Consider the following 27,500-nt stretch of genomic DNA (forward strand, 5'->3'; position numbering starts at 1 on the left):
TACTGTTGTTGTTGTTGTTGTTGTTGTGGCCGCTGTTGCTACTGTTGTTGTTGCTGTTGTTGTTGTTGCTGCTACTGTTGTTGTTACTGTTGCTGTTGTTGCTGCCGCTGTTGTTGTTGTTGCTGTTGTTGTTGTTGCTGTTGTTGTTGTTGCTGTTGTTGTTGCTGTTGTTGTTGTTGCCGCTGTTGCTGCTGTTGTTGTTGTTGCTGCTACTGTTGTTGTTACTGTTGCTGTTGTTGTTGCTACTGTTGTTGTTGTTGCTGTTGTTGCTGTTGCTACTGTTGTTGTTGCTACTGTTGTTGCTGTTGTTGTTGCTACTGTTGTTGCTGTTGCTGTTGTTGCTGTTGTTGTTGTCGCTGTTGTTGTTGCTACTGTTGTTGTTGTTGTTGCTACTGTTGTTGTTGTTGTCGCTGTTGATGTTGCCGCTGTTGTTGTTGTTGTCACTGTTGATGTTGTCGCTGTTGTTGTTGCTGCTACTGTTGTTGTCGCTGTTGTTGTCGCTGTTGTTGTTGTTGTTATTGTTGTCGCTGTTGTTGTTGCCACTGTTGTTGTTGTCGCTGTTGTTGCTTCTGTTGTTGTTGCAGTTGTTGTTGTTGCTGTTGTTGCTACTCTTGTTGCTACTGGTGTTGTTGTTTCCACTGTTGTTGCCGCTGTTGTTGTTGCTACTGCTGCTGTTGTTGTTGCTGTTGTTGTTGCCGCTGTTGTTGTTGTTGTTTCCACTGTTGGTGTTGTTGTTGCTGTTGTTGTTGTTGCTACTATTGTTGTTGTTGGTTCCACTGTTGGTGTTGTTGTTGCTGTTGTTGCTGTTGTTGTTGTTGTTTTTGCCACTGTTGTTGTTGTTGCCGCTGTTGTTGTTGACGTTGTTGCGTTTGTTGTGTTTGTTGTTGCTGTTGTTGTTGCCGCTGTTGTTGTTGCTGTTGTTGTTGCCGCTGTTGGTGTTGTTGTTGCTGTTGTTGTTGTTGCTGTTGTTGTTGTTGTTGCTGTTGTTGTTGTTGTTGTTGCTGCTGTTGTTGTTGCTGTTGTTGTTGCTGTTGTTGTTTTTGCTACTGTTGTTGTTGTTGCCGCTGTTGTTGTGTTTGTTGTGTTTGTTGTTGTTGCTACCCTTGTTGCTACTGTTGTTGTTGCCGCTGTTGTTGATGTTGCTACTATTGTTGTTGTTTTTTCCACTGTTGGTGTTGTTGTTGCCGCTGTTGTTGTTGTAGTTGTTGTGTTTGTTGTTGTTGCTGTTTTTGTTGTTGTTGCTGTTGTTGCTGTAGTTGTTGTGTTTGTTGTTGTTGCTGTCGTTGTTGTTGTTGCTGTCATTGTTGTTGTTGCTGTCGTTGTTGTTGTTGTTGCTGTTTTTGTTGTTGTTGCTGTCGTTGTTGTTGTTGCTGTTGTTGTTGTTGTTGCTGTTGTTGTTGCTGCTGTTGTTGTTGTTTTTGTTGTTGTTGTTTTTGCCACTGTTGTTGTTGTTGCAGCTGTTGTTGTTGTTGTAGTTGTTGTTGTTGCTGTCGTTGTTGTTGTTGTTGTTGTTGTTGTCGCCCCGGTCGTCATGGTGACGGTGTGTGTGTCCACAGCGAGCTGCTGCAGGCTCTCGACCTCTGTGCCAACGACCCCGTGGCCGTCGCCAGGTGCTTCGTCATGAAGGTGAGTTCAAGGAACCTCCGACGTTTCAGTGATTTCAGCCGATCTGCTTTTAATCCTGTTTGTTGGTAAACATCATTATTTATGTTTGTTTATGTTTGTTTATGTTTGTTTATGTTTGTTTATGTTTGTTTGTTTTGTTTCAGTGCGAATACTTTGAGATCTACACACAATACTGCACCAACTACCCAAAGTGAGAGTCACACCTGTTCTCACCTGTTCACACCTGTTCTCACCTGTTCACACCTGTTCACACCTGTCCTCACCTGTTCACACCTGTTCTCACCTGTTCTTCACCTGTTCTCACCTGTTCACACCTGTTCACACCTGTTCACACCTGTTCACACCTGTTCTCACCTGTTCTTCACCTGTTCACACCTGTTCTTCACCTGTTCTCACCTGTTCACACCTGTTCTCACCTGTTCTTCACCTGTTCACACCTGTTCACACCTGTTCACACCTGTTCTTCACCTGTTCTTCACCTGTTCTTCACCTGTTCTCACCTGTTCACACCTGTTCTTCACCTGTTCTTCACCTGTTCTCACCTGTTCTCACCTGTTCACACCTGTTCACACCTGTTCTCACCTGTCCTCACCTGTTCTCACCTGTTCACACCTGTTCACACCTGTTCTCACCTGTTCACACCTGTTCTCACCTGTCCTCACCTGTTCTCACCTGTTCACACCTGTTCACACCTGTTCACACCTGTTCTTCACCTGTTCACACCTGTTCTCACCTGTTCACACCTGTTCTTCACCTGTTCTCACCTGTTCACACCTGTTCTCACCTGTTCACACCTGTTCTCACCTGTTCACACCTGTTCTTCACCTGTTCACACCTGTTCTCACCTGTTCACACCTGTTCTTCACCTGTTCTCACCTGTCCTCACCTGTTCTCACCTGTTCACACCTGTTCACACCTGTTCACACCTGTTCTTCACCTGTTCACACCTGTTCTCACCTGTTCACACCTGTTCTTCACCTGTTCTCACCTGTTCACACCTGTTCTCACCTGTTCACACCTGTTCTCACCTGTTCTTCACCTGTTCTCACCTGTTCACACCTGTTCTTCACCTGTTCTCACCTGTTCACACCTGTTCTCACCTGTTCACACCTGTTCACACCTGTTCTTCACCTGTTCTCACCTGTTCTCACCTGTTCTCACCTGTTCTCACCTGTTCACACCTGTTCTCACCTGTTCTCACCTGTTCACACCTGTTCTTCACCTGTTCTTCACCTGTTCTCACCTGTTCTTCACCTGTTCTCACCTGTTCACACCTGTTCTCACCTGTTCCTCACCTGTTCTCACCTGTTCTCACCTGTTCACACCTGTTCTCACCTGTTCTCACCTGTTCACACCTGTTCTTCACCTGTTCTCACCTGTTCACACCTGTTCTCACCTGTTCCTCACCTGTTCTCACCTGTTCTCACCTGTTCACACCTGTTCTCACCTGTTCTCACCTGTTCACACCTGTTCTCACCTGTTCTCACCTGTTCTCACCTGTTCACACCTGTTCTCACCTGTCCACACCTGTTCTCACCTGTTCTTCACCTGTTCTCACCTGTTCTCACCTGTTCTTCACCTGTTCACACCTGTTCTCACCTGTTCACACCTGTTCTCACCTGTTCTCACCTGTTCTCACCTGTTCTCACCTGTTCTTCACCTGTTCTCACCTGTTCTTCACCTGTTCACACCTGTTCTCACCTGTTCTCACCTGTTCTCACCTGTTCTTCACCTGTTCTCACCTGTTCTCACCTGTTCTCACCTGTTCTCACCTGTTCTTCACCCGTTCTTCACCTGTTCTCACCTGTTCTCACCTGTTCTCACCTGTCCTCACCTGTTTCAGCTCGGTGGCCGCGCTGACTGAATGCATGAGGAATAAAACTCTGGCGAAGTTCTTCCGTGAGCGCCAGGCGTCGCTGAAGCGCTCGCTGCCTCTGGGTTCGTACCTGCTCAAACCGGTTCAGAGGATCCTCAAATACCACCTCCTGCTGCAGGTACGACCCCGGCTCACCTGCGTGACATCACCGCAGGCTAACGCAGGCACACACAGATATTCCCTCCGGGGCCCGATGACGTGGCGCCTGAGCGCTCTGTTGTGCGGCGTGATGGCGTTTAACCTTTAGTCTGAGTGTGTTTGATTTTCTTTTAGCTGCTTTTTTAAAACATGTACGAGCATCAAAACTTCAGGCATCGAACCAACGGATCAGAAAACACACAGGAAGTGACTCGTTTCAGAACTTCCTGTTCCTGAAGAACTCTGAAAACGTCACAACATCTTTATTTTACCGCTTTATTACTGTGACGATGCTGTTGTTGTTGTTGATGCTGATGATGTCATTGTTTATGTTGATGTTGTTGTTTATGTTGTTGTTTGTGTTGATGCTGATGATGTCATTGTTTATGTTGATGTTGTTGTTTATGTTGTTGTTGTTTGTGTTGATGCTGATGATGTCATTGTTTATGTTGATGTTGTTGTTGTTTATGTTGATGTTGTTTGTGTTGATGCTGATGATGTTGTTGTTTATGTTGATGTTGTTGTTTATGTTGTTGTTGTTTGTGTAGGAGATAGCGAAGCACTTTGACGCGCAGGAGGAGGGTTACGAGGTGGTGGAGGACGCCATCTACACCATGACAGGCGTGGCGTGGTACATCAACGACATGAAGAGGAAGCACGAGCACGCCGTCCGGCTGCAGGTCAGTGACCGCTCAGCGCTGAGGCCACGTCTGAGGTTTGTTGTTGTTGTTGTTGTTTACATCGACGCAGACGACGTGAACGTGTGTGTTCCTCAGGAGGTTCAGTCTCTGCTGCTGCACTGGAAGGGTCCGGACCTGACCACGTACGGCGAGCTCGTCCTCGAGGGAACCTTCAAAGTTCATCGCCGCAAAAACGAGAGGACGCTGTTTCTGTTCGAGCGCATGCTGCTCATCACCAAGCGCCGCGGAGAGCACTACGCCTACAAGACGCACATCTCTGTGAGCGGCTGCACACGGGCGCCACTGTGACTGGGCTAACTTTAGCTAACTCTAACCAGATAACTCTAACCAGCTAACTTTAACCAGCTAACGTTAACCAGCTAACGTTAACCAGATAACTCTAACCAGCTAACCTTAACCAGCTAACTTTAACCAGCTAACTTTAACCAGCTAACGTTAACCAGATAACTCTAACCAGCTAACTTTAACCAGCTAACTTTAACCAGCTAACTTTAACCATCTAACTTTAACCAGCTAACTTTAACCATCTAACTTTAACCAGCTAACTTTAACCAGCTAACTTTAACAAGCTAACTTTAACCATCTAACTTTAACCAGCTAACTTTAACCATCTAACTTTAACCAGCTAACTTTAACAAGCTAACTTTAACCAGCTAACTTTATTCATCTAACTTTAACCATCTAACTTTATCCATCTAACTTTAACCAGCTAACTTTAACCAGCTAACTTTAACCAGCTAACTTTATCCATCTAACTTTAACCATCTAACTTTAACCAGCTAACTTTAAGCCAGCTAACTTTAACCAGCTAACTTTATCCATCTAACTTTATCCAGCTAACTTTAACCAGCTAACTTTAAGCCAGCTAACTTTAACCAGCTAACTTTAGCTAGCTAACTTTAACCAACTAACTTTAACCAGCTAACTTTAACCAGCTAACTTTAACCAGCTAACTTTAGCATCTAACTTTAGCATCTAACTTTTTCCAGCTAACTTTATCCGGCTAACTTTATCCAGCTAACTTTATCAAGCTAACTTTAACCAGCTAACTTTATCCAGCTAACTTGATCCCCCGTGTGTTTCCAGTGTTCCACTCTGATGCTGATTGAAAGCGCCAAAGACTCTCTGAGCTTCAGTGTGACTCATTACAAACATCCCAAACAGCCGCACACCGTCCAGGTGAGAGTGTGTGTGTGTGTGTGTGTGTGTGTGTGTGTGTGTGTGTGTGTGTGTGTGTGTGTGTGTGTGTGTGTGTGTGTGTGTGTGTGTGTGTGTGTGTGTGTGTGTGTGTGTGTGTGTGTGTGTGTGTGTGTGTGTGTGTGTGTGTGTGTGTGTGTGTGTGTGTGTGTGTGTGTGTTTATTGTCATGTCTTAATGTTGTTTCAGGCAAAAACCGTTGAGGAGAAGAAACTCTGGGCTCATCACATCAAACGCATCATTCTGGAAAACCACCACGCCATCATCCCCCAGAAGGTGACACCAGTAACACCAGTGACACCAGTAACACCAGTGACACCAGTATAAACCAGTGACACCAGTAACACCAGTAACACCAGTGACACCAGTAACACCAGTTACACCAGTGACACCAGTGACACCAGTGACACCAGTAACACCAGTAACACCAGTAACACCAGTAACACCAGTAACACCAGTGACACCAGTAACACCAGTGACACCAGTATAAACCAGTGACACCAGTGACACCAGTAACACCAGTAACACCAGTAACACCAGTAACACCAGTGACACCAGTAACACCAGTTACACCAGTAACACCAGTGACACCAGTAACACCAGTAACACCAGTAACACCAGTAACACCAGTGACACCAGTAACACCAGTGACACCAGTATAAACCAGTGACACCAGTAACACCAGTAACACCAGTGACACCAGTAACACCAGTTACACCAGTAACACCAGTAACACCAGTGACACCAGTGACACCAGTGACACCAGTGACACCAGTGACACCAGTAACACCAGTGACACCAGTAACACCAGTGACACCAGTGACACCAGTGACACCAGTGACACCAGTGACACCAGTAACACCAGTAACACCAGTATACACCAGTGACACCAGTGACACCAGTGACACCAGTAACACCAGTGACACCAGTGACACCAGTAACACCAGTAACACCAGTAACACCAGTAACACCAGTATACACCAGTGACACCAGTAACACCAGTAACACCAGTAACACCAGTATACACCAGTGACACCAGTAACACCAGTAACACCAGTAACACCAGTAACACCAGTGACACCAGTAACACCAGTGACACCAGTAACACCAGTAACACCAGTAACACCAGTAACACCAGTATACACCAGTGACACCAGTATACACCAGGGACACCAGTGACACCAGTAACACCAGTAACACCAGTATACACCAGTGACACCAGTAACACCAGTGACACCAGTGACACCAGTATACACCAGTGACACCAGTATACACCAGTGACACCAGTAACACCAGTAACACCAGTATACACCAGTAACACCAGTATACACCAGTAACACCAGTATACACCAGTGACACCAGTGACACCAGTAACACCAGTATACACCAGTGACACCAGTAACACCAGTATACACCAGTAACACCAGTATACACCAGTGACACCAGTAACACCAGTGACACCAGTGACACCAGTGACACCAGTATACACCAGTGACACCAGTGACACCAGTAACACCAGTAACACCAGTGACACCAGTAACACCAGTAACACCAGTAACACCAGTAACACCAGTGACACCAGTATACACCAGTAACACCAGTAACACCAGTAACACCAGTGACACCAGTGACACCAGTAACACCATTATACACCAGTAACACCAGTAACACCAGTATACACCAGTAACACCAGTAACACCAGTAACACCAGTGGCACCAGTGACACCAGTAACACCAGTAACACCGGTATACACCAGTGACACCAGTATACACCAGTGACACCAGTGACACCAGTAACACCAGTATACACCAGTGACACCAGTAACACCAGTAACACCAGTATACACCAGTGACACCAGTGACACCAGTGACACCAGTATACACCAGTGACACCAGTGACACCAGTGACACCAGTATACACCAGTATACACCAGTAACACCAGTAACACCGGTGACACCAGTATACACCAGTGACACCAGTGACACCAGTGACACCAGTAACACCAGTATACACCAGTGACACCAGTGACACCAGTGACACCAGTGACACCAGTATACACCAGTGACACCAGTGACACCAGTAACACCAGTAACACCAGTGACACCAGTGACACCGGTATACACCAGTGACACCAGTGACACCAGTATACACCAGTATACACCAGTAACACCAGTAACACCAGTGACACCAGTATACACCAGTATACACCAGTAACACCAGTAACACCAGTATACACCAGTAACACCAGTATACACCAGTAACACCAGTGACACCAGTGACACCAGTGACACCAGTAACACCAGTGACACCAGTAACACCAGTATACACCAGTGACACCAGTAACACCAGTGACACCAGTAACACCAGTAACACCAGTGACACCAGTGACACCAGTGACACCAGTGACACCAGTATACACCAGTAACACCAGTAACACCAGTATACACCAGTGACACCAGTATACACCAGTAACACCAGTGACACCAGTGACACCAGTGACACCAGTGACACCAGTAACACCAGTGACACCAGTGACACCAGTAACACCAGTATACACCAGTGACACCAGTGACACCAGTATACACCAGTAACACCAGTGACACCAGTATACACCAGTGACACCAGTAACACCAGTGACACCAGTGACACCAGTAACACCAGTGACACCAGTAACACCAGTGACACCAGTGACACCAGTATACACCAGTATACACCAGTAACACCAGTGACACCAGGGACACCAGTGACACCAGTGACACCAGTGACACCAGTGACACCAGTGACACCAGTGACACCAGTAACACCAGTAACACCAGTGACACCAGGGACACCAGTGACACCAGTGACACCAGTAACACCAGTGACACCAGTGACACCAGTAACACCAGTAACACCAGTAACACCAGTAACACCAGTGACACCAGTATAAATGTTTGAAGTTGTCGTGTTTGTTTCAGGCTAAAGAGGCCATCTTGGAAATGGATTCCATCTGTAAGTTCATGTTTTATTGTTGTTGTTGTTGTTGCTGTTGTTGTCTCTCACGTTGTTGTTGTTGCTGTTGTTGTTGTTGCTGTTGTCTCTCATGTTGTTGTCTCTCATGTTGTTGTTTTTGTTGTCTCTCATGTTGTTGTCTCTCATGTTGTTGTTGTTGCTGTTGTTGTCTCTCATGTTGTTGTCTCTCATGTTGTTGTTGTTGCTGTTGTTGTCTCTCATGTTGTTGCTGTTGCTGTTGTTGTGTCTCATGTTGTTGTTGTTGTTGCTGTTGTTGATGTTGTTGTTCTTGATGTTGCTGATGTTGTTGTTGTTGTTCATGGTGTTGATGTTGTTGTTTATGTTGTTTGTGTTGTTTTTAATGTTGTTGTTGTTTACTCCGCAGACCCTCCCAGGTACCGTTTCAGCCCTGAGCGGCTGAAGAAAGCTCTTTCCTGTCAGTCGGACGAGTTCTCCAAAGACGGTCGTCAGGGGCGACGGCAGTCGGGTAAACACAAACAACAACACATGAACACAAACAACAACACATGAGGGTGTTTTTGTTTACAGGTGTTTCCTGCGTTCACTCTGTTTGTTTGTTTGTTTGTTTGTTTGTTTGTTTTCCTCAGACCCGACCAAACACGTCCTGAGGAGCACCAAAGGTAAAAGCACTTCCTTACAGCGTCACCATGACGACGGAAGGGAGGAAAACAGGAAGTGGAAGGTGTTTGTTGTTGTTGTTGTTGTTGACTCAGAGTTTCACAAACATCCTGTCTGCTCTTCTTCTCCTCCCGCTGCTGCTGCTGCTGCTGCTGCTGCTGCTGCTGATGATGATGATGATGATGATGATGATGATGATGATGATCACAGGCGGCGCTCAGGTACGACACGACCAAACTTCTTCCTCCTCAACTTTATCCTCAGAAGTGTTTTGCTCGCCCGTCAGCTCGGGAGTTAGCTTTAGCCGTTAGCTTTAGCCGTTAGCTTCAGCCGTTAGCTTTAGCCGTTAGCTTCAGCCGTTAGCTTTAGCCGTTAGCTTTAGCCCGATAGCTTCACACTTGTGTTGTGGGCTTTGAGCATCATCTGATTTGTTTACACCAACGACAGCTCCGACACAAACGCTGTTACCGTGGAAACGCTCCAGTCATGCTGCCGCCGGCGTCAACGCCGAACGTCTTTAGTTTGAACTCAACGTTTCTACTTTATCACAACTTTATTCTCCAGATATCAGCCGTGACTTCGTCTCTGAAGCTTCGTCTCTGAAGCTTCGTCTCTGAAGCTTCGTCTCTGAAGCTTCGTCTCTGAAGCTTCGTCTCTGAAGCTTCGTCTCTGAAGCTTCGTCTCTGAAGCTTCGTCTTCAGCTCAATGAACCTCGAAGCGTCCGAAAACAGAGGATTTCAGTCGTAGAACAGGAGGTTTAGTGTTCGGTGTCGTCACGGTGACGCAGCAGAGTTTGTGTTCGGTGTCGTCACGGTGACGCAGCAGAGTCTGTGTTCGGTGTCGCCACAGTGACGCAGCAGAGTCTGTGTTCAGTGTCGCCACGGTGACGCAGCAGAGTCTGTGTTCGGTGTCGTCACGGTGACGTTCATGAACGTCCTGCTGCACAGACTCTGAATGGACGGTTGATGTCACTTCCTGTGTGTTGCAGGAGGCGGACGCAGGCGGCAGGAAAGAAAACGGGCGACTCCCTGAAGAAGACGAGGCGAGTGGAACTGAACCGACACGTGAGCGGGCGACCAGCGGCACAGCGCAGGACTCGCAGGTTTGATTCTGCACACGAACACGACGACAGGACGAGTTCTGGTGTCTGTTTGTCTGAGAAGCCGAACCGAACCGTTCTGCAGCGACGCAGAGACACTCTTTACAAACAATCCTCTGGTTGTTCAAACACTTGTTCTGATGGTTGCTCCTCTCTAGTCCTGCACAGATGAGCTGCCCGAGGAGAAGCCGCCAGAGTCTGGAACGATAGAGAAGTCTGGACCAGGACCAGAACCCTCCTCTGATCCCCACAGTCTGTCCACTACACCTCCCAGGACCTCGGTGTCCCGTCGCAGGTCAGAAGAACTGAAACCTGAAAGAGACCCAGAGCCTCCAGAGCCTCCAGAGCCGCCGTCCTCCGCCTCGATCGACTCAGACTCAAAGACCCTGAGCAGCGGTGAATCCTCTGAGGACGAGGAGGATGTGAGCGAGGAGCAGGAGAAGGGGGGTGAGGCCCCCAGCAGCATCCTTCCTTCCTCGGTCCTGGACAAAGCCGACGCCATCGCTCAGCACTTCACCAACAGCATCAAGCGAGGAAACCTGGCCCAGGACGATGCCCGCTCCCTGGGCTGTGCCTCGCCGCGGCTCCCCAGCAGGACGGGCAGCAGCCTCAGCCTCACCGGCGAGCCCGTCGCCCGAACGCTGCGGCTCAACAGCGTCTGTTCTGACCCCGCGGAGGTCTTCGGCGTGACAGACTTGACCCTGCTGTCTCCTCGGGACGACAGCCTCGTTGACGCTGACCGAGGCATTCGGGGGCGTCGAGACTCCACCCTGTCCAAGCAGGACCAGCTGCTCATCGGCAAAATCAGGAGTTACTACGAGGACGCAGGGAACCGGGACGCCACCTTCAGCCTCCAGCGCAGAGAGAGCCTGACGTACATCCCCACCGGGCTGGTCCGGAGCTCCGTCAGCCGGCTCAACAGCATCCCCAGGGATGAACCGGTCCAGACCAATCCCTCCACCTCCACCTCCACCTACAGTCTGGAGTCCACTGCTTTACCCACAGATACCCGGGGACGCATGGTCTCCAGCGACTCTTTGGACTCTTTCAAGTCCGACCAGAGAAGCACGGACCCAGAAGACTCAGAAGGGAGCCACTGGTCCAGGTCTCAAAGCCTGCAGGACAACCTGTCAGAGGACGAGGAGTTCAGACCTTCATCTGAAATGATCCAGATCTGGCAGATGATGGAGCGGAAGATCTCCACATCCCCGAGTGAAGACGGAGGGCGGCGCGAACGCTCCCGAGAAGCTTCAAGAAGCTCCAGAGCGACCGACGTCGACCTTCCTGACGCGACTGAGACCCGGAACCAGAGCTGTGACCAGGACAGTGGAGCGTCCGACCCCAGCGTCAGTCCTCCGTCTCTCAAGGTCAAAGCCTCCGGAGTGAATCGGACAGGAAGTCTGAAGGACTCCCTGAAGGTGTTCGGGGGCGAAGAGGCCGTCGGCTTCAGGGCTCCGGTTCCTCGGGTGGCTCAGCTGAAGGCGGAGGCAGAGGGGGAACGTCCCAGCGAGGACTCGAACCAGCCGGGCGACGACGACGACGCAGACAAGACGAAGAGCAAAGTCCTGCACCTGGCCCGTCAGTACAGCCAGAGACTGAGGACGCCCAAACCGGTGGTCCGGCAGAGGAGTCAGGACCTCCTGATCAGCAAGAAGACCTTACCCTGCGTGCTGGAGGAGGAGGGCGCAGGTACGTGTCTGTCTTTGCCTCCTCGTGTGTCAGGCTGGGGCCGAGGTACGTGTGACCGCACCGTTCACACGTCCAGAGCAGGTGTTTAGGTACGGCTGATGTCCTGACGCAGCGTTCAGGACGCCAGAGCTGTAGTTCAGATGATCACAGAGACGGCGAGAGAGTAGTCTGGAGACGTGATCGGACGATATTCTCGGTCCTTATCTGTGTTTTTAGGCGTCTGTCATCAGTTCATCGTTAGTCTGGACGTGAATTTCATGATCTGCTTGATGTTTTGCAGGTAAACTGAACCCGACTCTGCCGCTGAGCCCCGCGGACCAGGTCCAGCCCGTGGCCCCCGGCCTCTCCTGCAGTGCCGTGGTGGTTTCCCCGGGCCGGGTTCGATCCCACAGCCCCCCCCGCCCCCTCAGTCCTCCTCCACCCGAGGGCTTCCACTGGCCCGACGTCCGACAGCTCCGCTCCAAGTACTCGGACCGCTCCCAGAACAGTCCTGTGAGCCGCAGTCGCTCGGTCCCGGAGCAGATGTGTGACGGCGGTCTGAGGCGACACTCCAGCTGCTCGTCCAGCCTCGTCCTCGCCGGAGGAGCTTCTGTCAGCGGCGTCCCTTCACAGCGGCCTCGTGGCGCCCGCGGGTCCAGCAGGGCGGAGCGTAGGAGGCGCCTCCACAGAGCCAACTCTCTGGACCCGCGGCTGAGCGCGGCACAAACGAGCGAGCTGCAGAAGCTCCAGGATCAGGCCGCAGACGGAGACTACGACGGTTACTACGTCGCAGCCGAGGGGCCGCGACCCGACGACCCCGAGCACAAGGTCATCGTCGTGGAGAAGCTCCCGGAGCCTGAACCCGCCGAGTCCGCCAAAGACGAAGACGACGACAACTACATCCAGATCCGCTCCCCGACCAGCAGGGAGAAGATCTCCATCATGGCCGTCGTCGACCGCTGCCGCGTCTACCAGGAGTCGGACGAGTACAAACAGAGGGAGGCCAAGGCCGAGGCGGCGAGGCTGCAAGAGCTCGACGCCGCCGCCGCGTCCTCAGACCATCAGGACGACGAGTCCCCGAAAGGGAAGACGGACGCCAGCGAGTCGCAGAGCACGGTGAAGCACCTGAGAGAGAAGTTTCAGAGCCTGAGCTGAAGAAAGGGAATCAAACCGGGAATCCAGGAACGCAGACGTGAACGACTCAAACGGTCGGAAGAAAAACTCTGAACCGCCGCAGACGTGCTGCACTCAGTTATGATCATCATTCATCCATTCATCTTCAGCCTCTCGTCCCTGTCGGGGTCTCGGGGGGCTGGAGCCGATCCCAGCTGACATCGGGCGTGAGGCGGGGTCCACCCTGGACAGGACGCCAGTCTATCACAGGACACATAGAGACGAACAGAGACAGACAACCATTCACACCTACGGGTGATTTAGAGTCATCAATGAACCCAACACCTGCACGTCTTTGAACTGTGGGAGGAAACCGGAGAACCCGGAGAAAACCCACACAGACACGGGGACAACATGCTCCACACAGAAGAGCCCCAGCAGGGATTCAAACCAGGAACCCTCTCACTGTGAGGCGACAGTGCTAACCACCACACCACCGTGTCGCCCTATTATTATTATTAATGTTTTAAATTTGCAGATCATGAAATAACGAAACTCTTTGTTTCATAATTTTTATTATTTTATGATGAAAAATCGTTGTTTAGCCAAAACGTTGCTTCTGAGACTTTGTAGATAAATATTTTTACTTTTATCCTCAGAATGTTGTTGTTGTTGTTGTTGTTGTTGTTGTTGTTGTTGTTGTTGTCGTGTTTGTTCCTCAGCTCGCTGGTTCGAACCCTCAGACGTCACTTTGCTGCAGTGTGTTGTTTCTGTGACGTGCAGCACAGGACACGTTTCAGAGGAGCGTCTTCTCTGCGTGAGGCCGGGCGTGGACGCCGTCAGGGTTAGCGTAGCTTAGCCTAGCTTAACGTAGCTTAGCATCGCGTCTCCACCTCGTCCCACTGCACCAAAGTGAAGCCAAACGTGCAGCAGCGTGTTCCCACTGAGCCTCAGGAGCGACGTGAGCGCTGGAGCAGGAAACCGACGCTCCGACTGCCACGAACGAACGTCTCTGTGGCTGCACGTGTCGTGCACGCCGGCCTGTGATTGGCTGAGGGTCCGGGGGCTGAGGGGCTGCTGGCGACACGGGTTCACCTGTGGAAAATGGTCGCGTTATTTTGTGATGAACGTGGGGGCGGCGCCCGTCATCGTTGGATCGTTGCCCGTCATCGTTGGGTCGTCGACCGTCATCGTTGGGGCGTCGCCCGTCATCGTTGGGGCGTCGCCCGTCATCGTGGGGGCGTTTGTGTCTCGCCGTCTTTAAGCCCCGCCTCCGTCTTTTATGGTAAATGAATTCAAACCAAAGTGAACGAACATCGGTGAAACATCTGAACGACCTCCGTCTCGTCCGTCTCTCAGACGTCGTTCGTGAACCAGATCGATGTTTGAGGACGTGAGCGGCGTCGGCGTCGCCGTCAGCGACCGTGTCAGCGTTGGCGTTGGCGACGCACAAACACTGAAACCAAAGTTTCACTGAGACTTCACGAGTTTTTAGAGTTTTATGCAAATGAGTTAAAAGGTTGATTCTTTTATTTATGCAGCATTAATGTGTGTAAGTGTCACACACACACACACACACACACACACACACACACACACACACACACACACACACACTGACACACACACACACTGACACACACACACACACACACACACACACACACACACACACACACACACACACACACGCACACAAACACACACACACACACACACACACTGACACATGTGGGACTTGAACCTGTGACTGTCCTGTACCCACTCGTCCACCCTGCACAGGATGTTTATTTATTCTCTGATGTAAATCTGTTGTCTGTTTCCATGGTTACGTGTGTGATGTCATCGTCTGTGTCTCAATAAAAACACAGAAAACAAAGAAAACGACCTCCATGTTAATGAACCAGTCCCCATAGACCTCCATGTTAATGAACCAGTCCCCATAGACCTCCATGTTAAACTGAACCAGTCCCCATAGACCTCCATGTTAATGAACCAGTCCCCATAGACCTCCATGTTAATGAACCAGTCCCCATAGACCTCCATGTTAATGAACCAGTCCCCATAGACCTCCATGTTAATGAACCAGTCCCCATAGACCTCCATGTTAATGAACCAGTCCCCATAGACCTCCATGTTAATGAACCAGTCCCCATAGACCTCCATGTTAAACTGAACCAGTCCCCATAGACCTCCATGTTAATGAACCAGTCCCCATAGACCTCCATGTTAAACTGAACCAGTCCCCATAGACCTCCATGTTAATGAACCAGTCCCCATAGACCTCCATGTTACTGAACCAGTCCCCATAGACCTCCATGTTAATGAACCAGTCCCCATAGACCTCCATGTTAATGAACCAATCCCCATAGACCTCCATGTTACTGAACCAGTCCCCATAGACCTCCATGTTAAAGAACCAGTCCCCATAGACCTCCATGTTAATGAACCAGTCCCCATAGACCTCCATGTTAATGAACCAGTCCCCATAGACCTCCATGTTAATGAACCAGTCCCCATAGACCTCCATGTTAAAGAACCAGTCCCCATAGACCTCCATGTTAATGAACCAGTCCCCATAGACCTCCATGTTAATGAACCAGTCCCCATAGACCTCCATGTTAATGAACCAGTCCCCATAGACCTCCATGTTAATGAACCAGTCCCCATAGACCTCCATGTTAAACTGAACCAGTCCCCATAGACCTCCATGTTAATGAACCAGTCCCCATAGACCTCCATGTTAATGAACCAGTCCCCATAGACCTCCATGTTAATGAACCAGTCCCCATAGACCTCCATGTTAAACTGAACCAGTCCCCCATAGACCTCCATGTTAAACTGAACCAGTCCCCATAGACCTCCATGTTAATGAACCAGTCCCCATAGACCTCCATGTTAATGAACCAGTCCCCATAGACCTCCATGTTAATGAACCAGTCCCCATAGACCTCCATGTTAATGAACCAGTCCCCATAGACCTCCATGTTAAAGAACCAGTCCCCATAGACCTCCATGTTACTGAACCAGTCCCCATAGACCTCCATGTTAATGAACCAGTCCCCATAGACCTCCATGTTACACTGAACCAGTCCCCATAGACCTCCATGTTAAACTGAACCAGTCCCCATAGACCTCCATGTTAATGAACCAGTCCCCATAGACCTCCATGTTAATGAACCAGTCCCCATAGACCTCCATGTTAGTGAACCAGTCCCCATAGACCTCCATGTCAATGAACCAGTCCCCATAGACCTCCATGTGAATGAACCAGTCCCCATAGACCTCCATGTTAGTGAACCAGTCCCCATAGACCTCCATGTTAATGAACCAGTCCCCATAGACCTCCATGTTAATGAACCAGTCTCCATAGACCTCCATGTTAATGAACCAGTCCCCATAGACCTCCATGTTAATGAACCAGTCCCCATAGACCTCCATGTTAATGAACCAGTCTCCATAGACCTCCATGTTAATGAACCAGTCTCCATAGACCTCCATGTTAGTGAACCAGTCCCCATAGACCTCCATGTTAATGAACCAGTCCCCATAGACCTCCATGTTAGTGAACCAGTCCCCATAGACCTCCATGTTAATGAACCAGTCCCCATAGACCTCCTCCCCATAGACTGGGACTGGACCAGGACCTGGTCTGACACACAATCCTCTGCCTGTAAGAGAAAATACATGACCCGAGCGACTTTACATCATTTACATACAAAAGAAAGAAAAGTGGTCCCAATACGCTGCCCTGAGGAACCCCACAGTGGTCCACCACACCCCCCCCCCCCCATTCCAATGCTAATGCTAATGCTAATGCTACTGAACCCATGAGTAAGTGTTTAGTCCACGTCTCAGATCCAGCTCCAGGTGACAGGAGGAGCTGCTGACGGGTTTCCTGCTCCGGTGTCTTCACTGAGGGGACTCTGGACCCGGCTCAGGTCTTATCTCCTCCGTCCTGTTAATGAGTGCTGGACTGGACGTGACTCTGCTGGTCCTCAGACTCTGGAGGGTTTGAACCGTGCGACGCCGTCCGCAGCTGCTTCTCTCCCAGTGTTTCCTCCTCACATGGAGCTGCAGAGGGTCTGGACCTGGACCTGGAGTGAGTCCAGCAGGTGAGAACGGGACCAGAGGAACCTGTAAATGTTGCTGGTTCTGAACCTCACAGATGTTTGTGTCTGAACTGGGCAACACTGAGCTGGTTTCACTGACGACCCTTTAGTACAGTCCGGGTCTCAACTGTCCCAGAGGCCTCAGCACCCTGTCTACATGGACCGGAGCCGGTCCAGGGCTGCCGGGCCCCTCCAACACCAGGGGCCCCCAAAGGAAGAGAAAAACCGAACCCGAGTTCAAGGTTTTAAATTAAGATTGTTAAAGGTTGAATGTGTAGAACGATCAGAGCAGCTCCATCTAGAGTCTCCAGATCGTCTCAACAACAAAAAAGAAGTCCAGCAGTGGGGTTGCTCGAGGAGACCGGAGTCTGTTTGAGCCTGACCCAACTCACTCCAGGTGACTCTGGTTCCTCCTGTTCCTCTCATCCATCTGCTCCAAAGTGGTTTCAGGAGCTGGAGCCAATCAGGTTTCAGAGCTGTGACGTAGCTGAGCAGCGACTGTTGTGATGCAACAACAATGGCGTCTCTCACGGAGGAGCAGGCGCCAACATGGCCGCTGCTGTTTCCTCGTGTTTCTCTTTAAAGAACCAGAGAACGGCTCTGAGGCGTCACAGTCGGTTTCCATGGGAACAGCTGAAGCAGCACGTCAATAAAGATGACGGACAGGTGGTTTATCCAATCACAGGCAAGGATTTCCTGACCTCACTTTGCTGTGGAGCGATGGAGCCGGAGGAACCAGACTCACCCGAGGAGAGTCGGGTCCGTTTAAACCCGTCCCCTCCAGAAAAACACAGCATCAAAACAAGGATTAGAGGAGTTTGACTGACAGTTAGCGTTAGCCGTTAGCGTTAGCCGTTGCAGCTAAGTGCAGATGAAAGTGATGTTAGCATCCAGGAGCAGCGTAGCCGTGTGGGCGTGCGTTTGAATGGCGTTCCTCTCCTTTCTCTCAGTCCATGGAGTGAATGCTCGGCCTATAGTGACTCTGGTTGTTGCCCGTCTCCGCTCACTCAGCTGCTGGGACAAAGAACGCCCCCTTCACTGAGGCTCCCAAGCAGCTGCACGATCGGCTAACTCCATTTCACCCAGTGCCAGCCCACAGTAGCTGCACCCAACAACAGACAACCCTGGCAACCAGCCTACAGTAGCTGCACCCAACAACAGGCAACCCTGGAAACCAGCAACGCCCAACGCTATTGGCTGCTGCCATGGAAACAGAACGGGACAGGAAGTCAAACATTCAAACCTTCATTCAGACTAAAGAGAGTTTGACTCTGATTCTGTTTGACGTCGTGTCTTTGAAAGTTTGGGATCATCATCTTTTAGGTTTGTCCTGTTTCCAGACCCGTGCTCTCGTTTCCTCCCTGCAGCAGAGACGCTCCCTCTGGACCTCAGTGATGCGTCTGCAGCTCCCCCCAGTGGACCAGAGCAGAACTGCACCAGTCTGACTCTTCCGGTTCAACATGAGCTGACGTCACTGATATTTCTCAGAAGTGCTGAGGACGTGACTCTGCTGGTCCTCAGACTCTGGAGGGTTTGAACCGTGCGGTGTTTCCTCCTCACATGGAGCTGCAGAGGGTCTGGACCTGGACCTGGAGTGAGTCCAGCAGGTGAGACTGGGACCAGAGGAACCTGTAAATGTTGGACCATCTCCTGGACTTTCTTGGTGCTGGTTCTGAACCTCCGTTAGAACCCAGAGTTACAGAACGAGGCTTCAGAGACGTTTACAGGTGATGTTTGAGATTCTCAGCACTTTGGTTTCACTCTGAGTTACAACTGAACCGGGTGCTGGGGCTCAGGATCAGACCCAGGTGCTGGGGTTCAGGATCAGACCCCCGGTGCTGGGGCTCAGGATCAGACCCCGGTGCTGTGGCTCAGGATCAGTGCAGTGGAGGAAACACTGACATGATGTTGTGCTGTTAGCTGCTAATGTTAGCTGCTAATGTTAGCTACTGTTAGCTGCTAATGTTAGCTACTGTTAGCTGCTAACGTTAGCTGCTAATGTTAGCTACTGTTAGCTGCTAATGTTAGCTGCTAACGTTAGCTGCTAATGTTAGCTACTGTTAGCTGCTAATGTTAGCTGCTAATGTTAGCTGCTAATGTTAGCTGCTAATGTTAGCTGCTAATGTTAGCTGCTAATGTTAGCTACTGAAACCTACTGAAATGAAACCTAAGCTAGCTGTGACTCAGCTGCATGAATCTGCCGTCAGTTGCTTTGTGGCGTTGGCTGATGGAGGGAGTTAGCGAGTTAGCACTAGCCTGTACCCGAAAAACCTGTTTTGGCCCGGTGCGGAGGCACAGTGTGAGTGCGCCCGGAGCATCTCAGGTTTTTCAGCTGAACAGAAACTGAAACATGTTCGTGGAAACATCTGGAAACACTGGGACAGAGACTCGTCCACGTGTTGGAGTCTTCCAGAGGACTTTAGCAGCAGCAGGTGGAGACACAGGAACCACAGTTAAACGCTTATTTGATCCTTTAGTGATGTCAACATGATAAAACCTCTGATCCCAGTTCAGAGGAGTTCAGCTTTAAGCTCCTGACGTTCATTCATCTGTTTGATCTCTGCAGGTAGAAAATGGCGGAGCCGATAAAGGTGCTCCTGAAAACCTTAGAGTGTTTGACGGCAGAAGACTTTAAAGGCTTCAAATGGCACCTGCAGAAGAAGGAGCTGCTGAGAGGATTCCCCGCGATCGTGACGAGGCGCCTGGAGGAGGCCGACAGGATGGACACGGTGGACCTGATGTTCCAGACCTACGATAACAACACCATCACAGTGACCAGGATGGTGTTAGAGGAGATCCACAGACGCGACCTGGTGGAGACGTTATCAGAGAACATCCCCGGAGCTGCAGGTGAGTCAGAAACAGCGTGAGTTCAAATCCCTGCATGTGAAAAACCTGCTCATCCCGAAGACTTCAGCAAACAGGGAGTGTGTAGCTGACGTCTCCTGTGATCCACACACACACACACACACACACACACACACACACACACACACACACACACACACACACACACACACACGTGTTCAGTTTCAGCTCGGAGAAAAGAAAAAAGAGGCCAAACAAACTGTTTTATTATCCGAACCCCAACCAGTGAAGGCAAAGAGTACGAGCCAATCAGAGGCAGAGAGGGGCGGGTGATGCCTTCGCCCGTCATCCCAGTGGCTCCCAACACCATGTGTTCAGGAGGGTCCAGCCCACCTCACCACCGTCAGACCGGACTCTGGGCAGCCGGGCGGAGCAGGGGACAGGAAGCTGCTGGCAGACCTGAACAAGAGACTCTGCTTCCCAGCTGAGATCGCAGCCACCAAACTGACCAGACTCTCCAGGCTGCTGAAAAGGGGGGCCAGGGGCTGGGGAGGGAGAGGAAAGACTCCTTTGAGGCTTTCAAGTGAGATGATGGCGTCAGGGGAGTGAACCTGGGGCACTGGGTCACTGCTGAACCCTCTGGAGGTGAGGTGGGCTCGTCAGACCGAGGGCCCCCACAGGACAACGCAAAGGCTGCCATCACTCAACTGAGCACCCATGGAGGCTTAGCATTGCCTCAAGTCTGCATTCACTGGGATATCAAGGTCTAGTGCTGCACAACAGATCAGAGGCTCCAACGAGGTCAGCTGATGCAGACAGGAAGTGGTCCTGACACCAACCAGGAAGCAGTTGAGGACACGAAGAACTGTCTATGCCTGTCTAAGTGCAGCCCCTTGGCTCTGACGTCCCTCTGTGTGATGCCAGTGTTGAGGTCCTGTGTGCATGTGTGTGATGTGTGAACAGGTGAATCTAACATGTCTTCTTCTTCTAGTGAAGGAGCTGCAACAGTCCGGGGCGTCTGCTGGACCGGACCCTTCCAGGTATGGACCCACAGCCAGAGCTCCCACTCTGCAGCCTCTCTTCACATGAACCAGGAGGGTTCTCATGGTGGACTCAGTCAGGACTCATGTTCTTCCTGTTCTTCCTCCAGGGGGGTCCGTGCTGGAGAGCCGGGGCTCAAACCTGCGGACCTGAGGAGGTGTAAGTGCTGAACACAGTCGCGTCTCTTCACAGACCCTTCACATGTGTGTGATGATGAAGTGTGTTGTGTCTTTGTGTCTCCGTCAGATTCCTGTGAACTCACCGTGGACTCGAACACAGTGAACCGGAAACTCAAGCTGTCGGACAACAACAGGAAGGTGACGCACGTGAGAGAGAAGCAGCCGTACCCGGACCACCCAGAGAGGTTTGACCCCTGGGCCCAGCTGCTGTGTGGAGGCGCTCTGGCCGGTCGCTGTTACTGGGAGGTGGAGTGGACCGGATGGGTCCATGTAGCAGTGAGCTACAGAGGAATCAGCAGGAAAGGAGACAAATTTGAGTGTGGGTTTGGAAGAAACCCTCAGTCCTGGAGACTTTACTGCTCCGATGTTCAAGGGTACTCTGTGTGGCACAATAACAGATCAACCTCCATCCCCTCCTCCTCCTCCTCCTCCTCCGTCCGTGTCCCGCACAGAGCAGCCGTGTACGTGGACTGTCCTGCTGGGACTCTGTCCTTCTACAGAGTCTCCTCTGACTCCCTGATCCACCTCCACACCTTCAGCACCACCTTCACTGAGCCTCTCTACCCCGGGTTTAGGGTCGGGTTTGAGTCCTCCGTGTCCCTGTGTCCTCTGTAGGAGGACGAGGCGGATCACTGATGCTCTTAAATCTCCTCAGGGCTGAACTTGTTCTGTACAAACCTTAAAGTTCACTTCAATAAAGTTTCACCTGAGCTGCATCTGCTGATGTTTGTTCTCAGTTATTTATTATTCATAAACCAGTCTTCACTTCCCGAGGTGCTTGAAGTCCTTCACTTGGGGTCAGGACTCGTTCCAGACCCGGAGGAACAATCCAGCGGTTTCCTGCTGAGAGCCACGGCCTCAGATCCAGAGGTGCTGATCCTCATCCCGGCCGTTTCACACTCGGCTGTGAACCGATCCAGTGAGTGCTGAAGGTCCCTGACCCACGACGCCATCAGGACCACGTCAGAGACCAGATCCTCAGCCCACCCAGCTGCAGCCCCTCCCCACCACCACTACGCCTCCATATCCTGTCCATGAAAACCACAAACAGGATTGGTGACAGAGTGCCCCCCTGGAGGAGGAAGACCCCCACCGGGAACCACTCCGACTCACTGCCCAGGATCCGGACTCAGCTCTCTCTTTGGGGGTACAGAGACTGGACCCCCTCAGAAGTGACCCCCTCACCCCAGACTCCCCCAGCACCCCCCACAGTATCTCCAGGGACCCGGTCATGGGCCTTCTCCAGATCCACAAAGCACATGTAGACCGGATGGGCCCACTCCCAGACCCCCTCCAGGATCCTGGAGAGTGCAGAGCTGGTCCTGGTCCTGGTCCTGGTCCAGGTCCAGGACTGGATCCACCCGGTTCCTCTTCAGTCTGAGGTTCTACAGGACCAACCTCCTTTCCAGCACCTTGGAGTCGACTTCACCAGGGAGGCTGAGGAGTGTGATCCCCCTGGAACTGGCTCACACCCTCTGGTCCCCCTTTCTGAACAGGAACCACCACCCCGGTCTGACACTCCCTCGGCTCTGTCCCAGACTTCCACCAGTGTGTCAGAGACGTGTGGACCAGGACCAGGACCAGGACCAGGACCAGGACCAGGAGCAGGACCAGGACGGCCCCTCCAGACCCAGAGCTTTCAGCATGTGTGGATGCAGCTCATGGATCCTGGGGCTTTGCCTCTGTGGACTTGTTTCCTTCCTCAGTGACTTCTGTCAGAGATGTTGACGATGATCCCCATCAGCCTCCAGCTCTGCCTCTACAAAAGAGGGCGTGTTGGGCCCATTCAGGACTTCCTCAGAGTCCTTCCACCGCCCCATGACCTCATCAGCTGAGGGCACCAGCGTCCCGTCCTTACTGTGAACAGCTTGGACGGTTCCCCGTGTCCCCCTCCTGAGGTGCTGAATGGTGGTCCGGAAAATAAAAAAGCATTTATGGAGAAACTGAATCATTTATTTATTATTATTATTTAAAGCAGAAATGTTTGAAATGCAAATCTAATCTGCATCAGTGCAGAGATTCACAACTACAGTAAAACAGGCGTCTGAACGAGGTCAAACAGCATTATTATTATAATATAATGATGTTTTATATGTTTATATAATATAATGATGTTTTTGTTTTTTTTAAACTTATTTTTTTATTGAAATTTTCAAACAATAATTACAGCGTCAGGGTTCACATACTTCTCCAAACAATCACATTCGTGTCAGTGGTCTTCATGTCCAGTGGTGGTGGTGGTGGTGTCCTCTTCGTGCGTGTTTTTTTTTTTTTTTTTTAAAGGCTTATTAATTGAGTTTCTTTTCATCAGTAACAGTGTCAGGTTTCACTCACTCCATAAGGCGGCAAATCACGTATCTGTGTCATTACTGTCCAGTGGTATTGGTGACGTCCTCCTGTGTTCTATAATCCGTCCATTTTTCCCATTTATCCTGAAATTGTGTCTCTTGAAGTCGTAGTTTATGTGTCATTAATCCCATTACATATATTTCTTCCACAGTGCTCACCCACTGCTCCTCGGTCAGTGGTTCTGTTTTGTACCATAACCTTGTGATGGCTTTTTTACTCGCAGATAGCAGAACTTTAACAAGATACTCACCTTCTTTTTGTATTATGTCTTGTGTTAGATTATAGAGTCTCTTACATGACTTCGGGATCTCGTATCCTATTATTTTTCTTAGACCCCGCCATATTTTATCCCAATATCCAATTATCCCTTGGCAGGACCAACAAATATGCGTATGGGTAACGTTCATGTCTCCACACAGTCTCCAGCATGGTTGATGGTTACCTGTAGTTTCCTTCCTAATGTTCGGGGTTTTAAAAAACCTGACCGTGTTTTTCCAGTTGAATTGTCTCCAGCTCCTGGAGCTGGTGGACGAGCACTGTGTCTCACAGATCACAAACCATTCCTCCTCAGTTATTCGTTCCTTCAACTCTTTTTCCCATTTTTCTTTGATATAAAGAGAGGAGGTCTTTCTGTAAGACAGCAAACCTTTGTATAAAGTTGAGATTACTTTACACTTTTTCCCTTCATAGGCTTTCAAAAACACATTAATAACTTCATTGTCGGTGTCAGTTTTTATCTCCTTCTCATAATAGTCCTTTATCTGTCGGTATCCAAATGTCTCATGCTCATCTAAACCAAATTTATCCCTTAGCTTTTCAAAGCTCTGCAGCTTCCCCCGCTCCACCCTGGTGCAGAACGCTGTGACGCCTTTTTTCCCCCATTGTTTAAACCCTTTATCAATCACACCAGGTACAAACCTCGGGTCAGACGCAAACCCACTCAGAGTCTTTTCCTCTTTTTCCCATTTATATCTTTCAACAACCTTGTTCCATATTTCTACTGTAGTCTTGGTTATAGTATCTAATTGGTTACCTAACTTGTGCAATAATCCCTTATGGGCTATTAAGTGTCGTGTTTCGATGTCCTTTTGTCCTAATTCTATACTTTTCCATCTTGCGACAAACTCGTCATTACACCAGTGTATCAGAGGTCTTATTTGTGCGGCGTAGTGATATTCCCTAAGGCTGCGTAAGGCCAGGCCTCCTTTGCCCTTTGGCAGCTGCAGAGTTTTGTATCTGATCCTGGGTTTCTTTCCTCCCCGTATAAATCTCGATATCCACCTATCCCACTCAATAAACTGTTTTTGTGGGATCATCACTGGCAGTGACTGAAACAGATACAGGAGCCTTGGTAGGATATTCATCTTAACTATCTCTATCCTTGAGCCGAACTCAAAGTTGGTCGTTGACCATCTCTCCAGGTCCCTCCTAATTTCTTGACTTATTTCTGTGTAGTTGGCATCGTACAGTTTGTCCAGTCCTTTTGTGATATTTACCCCTAGGTACTTTATTGACTTGCCATTCCACTTGAGCTTCTATGTGTCCTTTAACTCTTGGGATGGAGAATAGTTTATTGACAGAATTTGTGTTTTTGTGGCGTTAATTTTGTATCCTGAGTAGAGTCCATAGTTCTCTAATAGTTCCATAGTTTTTGGGAAACTTTCATTGGGTTGTTTTAGGAAAATTAATATATCATCGGCAAAAAGCCCTATCTTATGCTCTTCCTGTCCTATTGTCACCCCTTTAATTTCTCCCTCCTGCCTGATCATCTGAGCTAATGGTTCGACAAACAGCGCAAAGAGACTTGGTGAGAGGCACCAGCTCTGCCTCGCTCCCCCCTCCAGTATGAATCGCTTCGTCAAACTACCATTTATTCTGATCCTCGCCTGGTTCCTGATATATTGACTTAATGCAGTTTACAGAATCCTCATTAAATCCACATTTTTCCAAGACCTTATATAAAAATGCCCAATTCACACTGTCAAACGCCTTTTCCGCATCTATACTTACCAAAATTACGCTATCTCCCTCCTTCTGTACCTTCTCAATGACGTGTAGAGTCCTTCTTATGTTGTCTGGTGTTTGCCTCTCTTTAATGAAGCCGGTCTGATCCTCGTCGATCAGGTCCTGCATGAATGTCTCTAATCTCTTGGCTGTGATGGAGGTGTAGAGTTTATGATCTATATTTAGTAATGATATTGGTCTGTAATTACAGCAATACTCTTTATCTTTACCTTCCTTTGGGATAACAGTGATAATCGCTTCTGTCCATGAGGGAGGGAGTTTGCCTTTCTCCAGACTGTAGTTAAATGAGCTGCATAATAGTGGGTTTAACTCCCCTTTAATGATGTTTATATGTTATTATAATATAATGATGTTTTATATGTTATTATACTATAATGATGTTTTATATGTTATTATAATATAATGATGTTTTATATGTTATTATAATATAATGATGTTTTATATGTTATTATAATATAATGATGTTTATATGTTATTATAATATAATGATGTTTTATATGTTATTATAATATAATGATGTTTTATATGTTATTATAATATAATGATGTTTTATATGTTATTATAATATAATGATGTTTATATGTTATTATACTATAATGATGTTTATATGTTATTATAATATAATGATGTTTTATATGTTATTATAATATAATGATGTTTATATGTTATTATAATATAATGATGTTTTATATGTTATTATAATATAATGATGTTTATATGTTATTATAATATAATGATGTTTTATATGTTATTATAATATAATGATGTTTTATATGTTATTATAATATAATGATGTTTTATATGTTATTATAATATAATGATGTTTATATGTTATTATAATATAATGATGTTTTATATGTTATTATACTATAATGATGTTTATATGTTATTATAATATAATGATGTTTTATATGTTATTATAATATAATGATGTTTATATGTTATTATAATATAATGATGTTTTATATGTTATTATAATATAATGATGTTTTATATGTTATTATAATATAATGATGTTTATATGTTATTATAATATAATGATGTTTTATATGTTATTATAATATAATGATGTTTTATATGTTATTATAATATAATGATGTTTTATATGTTATTATAATATAATGATGTTTTATATGTTATTATAATATAATGATGTTTATATGTTATTATAATATAATGATGTTTATATGTTATTATAATATAATGATGTTTTATATGTTATTATACTATAATGATGTTTTATATGTTATTATAATATAATGATGTTTTATATGTTATTATAATATAATGATGTTTTATATGTTATTATAATATAATGATGTTTATATGTTATTATAATATAATGATGTTTTATATGTTATTATAATATAATGATGTTTTATATGTTATTATAATATAATGATGTTTATATGTTATTATAATATAATGATGTTTTATATGTTATTATAATATAATGATGTTTTATATGTTATTATAATATAATGATGTTTTATATGTTATTATAATATAATGATGTTTATATGTTATTATAATATAATGATGTTTATATGTTATTATAATATAATGATGTTTTATATGTTATTATAATATAATGATGTTTTATATGTTATTATAATATAATGATGTTTTATATGTTATTATAATATAATGATGTTTATATGTTTTTATAATATAATGATGTTTTATATGTTATTATAATATAATGATGTTTTATATGTTATTATAATATAATGATGTTTTATATGTTATTATAATATAATGATGTTTATATGTTATTATAATATAATGATGTTTATATGTTATTATAATATAATGATGTTTATATGTTATTATAATATAATGATGTTTTATATGTTATTATAATATAATGATGTTTATATGTTATTATAATATAATGATGTTTTATATGTTATTATACTATAATGATGTTTATATGTT

General features: G+C 47.6%; 2 protein-coding genes across 3 annotated transcripts in view; both read left to right on the plus strand.

Moving 5' to 3' along the window:
* The window catches only part of LOC310961755 (pleckstrin homology domain-containing family G member 3-like), a 26,004-nt gene extending 11,143 nt beyond the window's left edge, over positions 1-14,861 (plus strand). The window contains exons 5-17 of the mRNA XM_083933966.1: positions 1,557-1,626; positions 1,770-1,816; positions 3,470-3,620; positions 4,189-4,320; positions 4,417-4,599; positions 5,428-5,520; positions 5,727-5,813; positions 8,496-8,529; positions 8,915-9,016; positions 9,138-9,232; positions 10,157-10,270; positions 10,426-11,956; positions 12,237-14,861. Of these exons, the coding sequence (XP_083790092.1) occupies positions 1,557-1,626; positions 1,770-1,816; positions 3,470-3,620; positions 4,189-4,320; positions 4,417-4,599; positions 5,428-5,520; positions 5,727-5,813; positions 8,496-8,529; positions 8,915-9,016; positions 9,138-9,232; positions 10,157-10,270; positions 10,426-11,956; positions 12,237-13,090 (3,493 nt within the window). The 3' untranslated portion in view covers positions 13,091-14,861. The remainder of the gene's footprint in view (positions 1-1,556; positions 1,627-1,769; positions 1,817-3,469; positions 3,621-4,188; positions 4,321-4,416; positions 4,600-5,427; positions 5,521-5,726; positions 5,814-8,495; positions 8,530-8,914; positions 9,017-9,137; positions 9,233-10,156; positions 10,271-10,425; positions 11,957-12,236) is intronic.
* Positions 14,862-18,657: 3,796 nt separating this feature from the next.
* Positions 18,658-21,904, plus strand: LOC310961962 (stonustoxin subunit beta-like). 2 transcript variants are annotated; one of them, XM_083934278.1, is made up of 5 exons: positions 18,658-18,767; positions 19,727-20,010; positions 20,960-21,008; positions 21,119-21,168; positions 21,256-21,904. In XM_083934278.1, exons 2-5 carry the CDS (start codon positions 19,734-19,736, stop codon positions 21,801-21,803), a joined length of 924 nt encoding a protein of 307 aa, XP_083790404.1. In that variant the 5' UTR covers positions 18,658-18,767; positions 19,727-19,733; the 3' UTR covers positions 21,804-21,904. The 2 variants fall into 2 exon arrangements, with proteins under 2 accessions (XP_083790404.1, XP_083790403.1); XM_083934277.1 differs by having other exon boundaries at positions 18,662-18,887.
* The last annotated feature ends 5,596 nt before the right edge of the window (positions 21,905-27,500 follow it).

The sequence above is a fragment of the Echiichthys vipera genome (genome assembly GCF_963691815.1).
Source record: "Echiichthys vipera genome assembly, chromosome: 19".
NCBI lineage: Eukaryota > Metazoa > Chordata > Actinopteri > Perciformes > Trachinidae > Echiichthys > Echiichthys vipera.

Excerpts from the sequence above, each read along its gene's own strand:
- LOC310961962 (XM_083934278.1), top strand. The coding sequence starts at position 19,734 with ATGGCGGAGCCGATAAAGGTGCTCCTGAAAACCTTAGAGTGTTTGACG. Across the intron at positions 20,011-20,959 it reads GAACATCCCCGGAGCTGCAG|TGAAGGAGCTGCAACAGTCC; the intron begins GTGAGTCAGAAA and ends TTCTTCTTCTAG. Across the intron at positions 21,169-21,255 it reads ACCTGCGGACCTGAGGAGGT|ATTCCTGTGAACTCACCGTG; the intron begins GTAAGTGCTGAA and ends TGTCTCCGTCAG.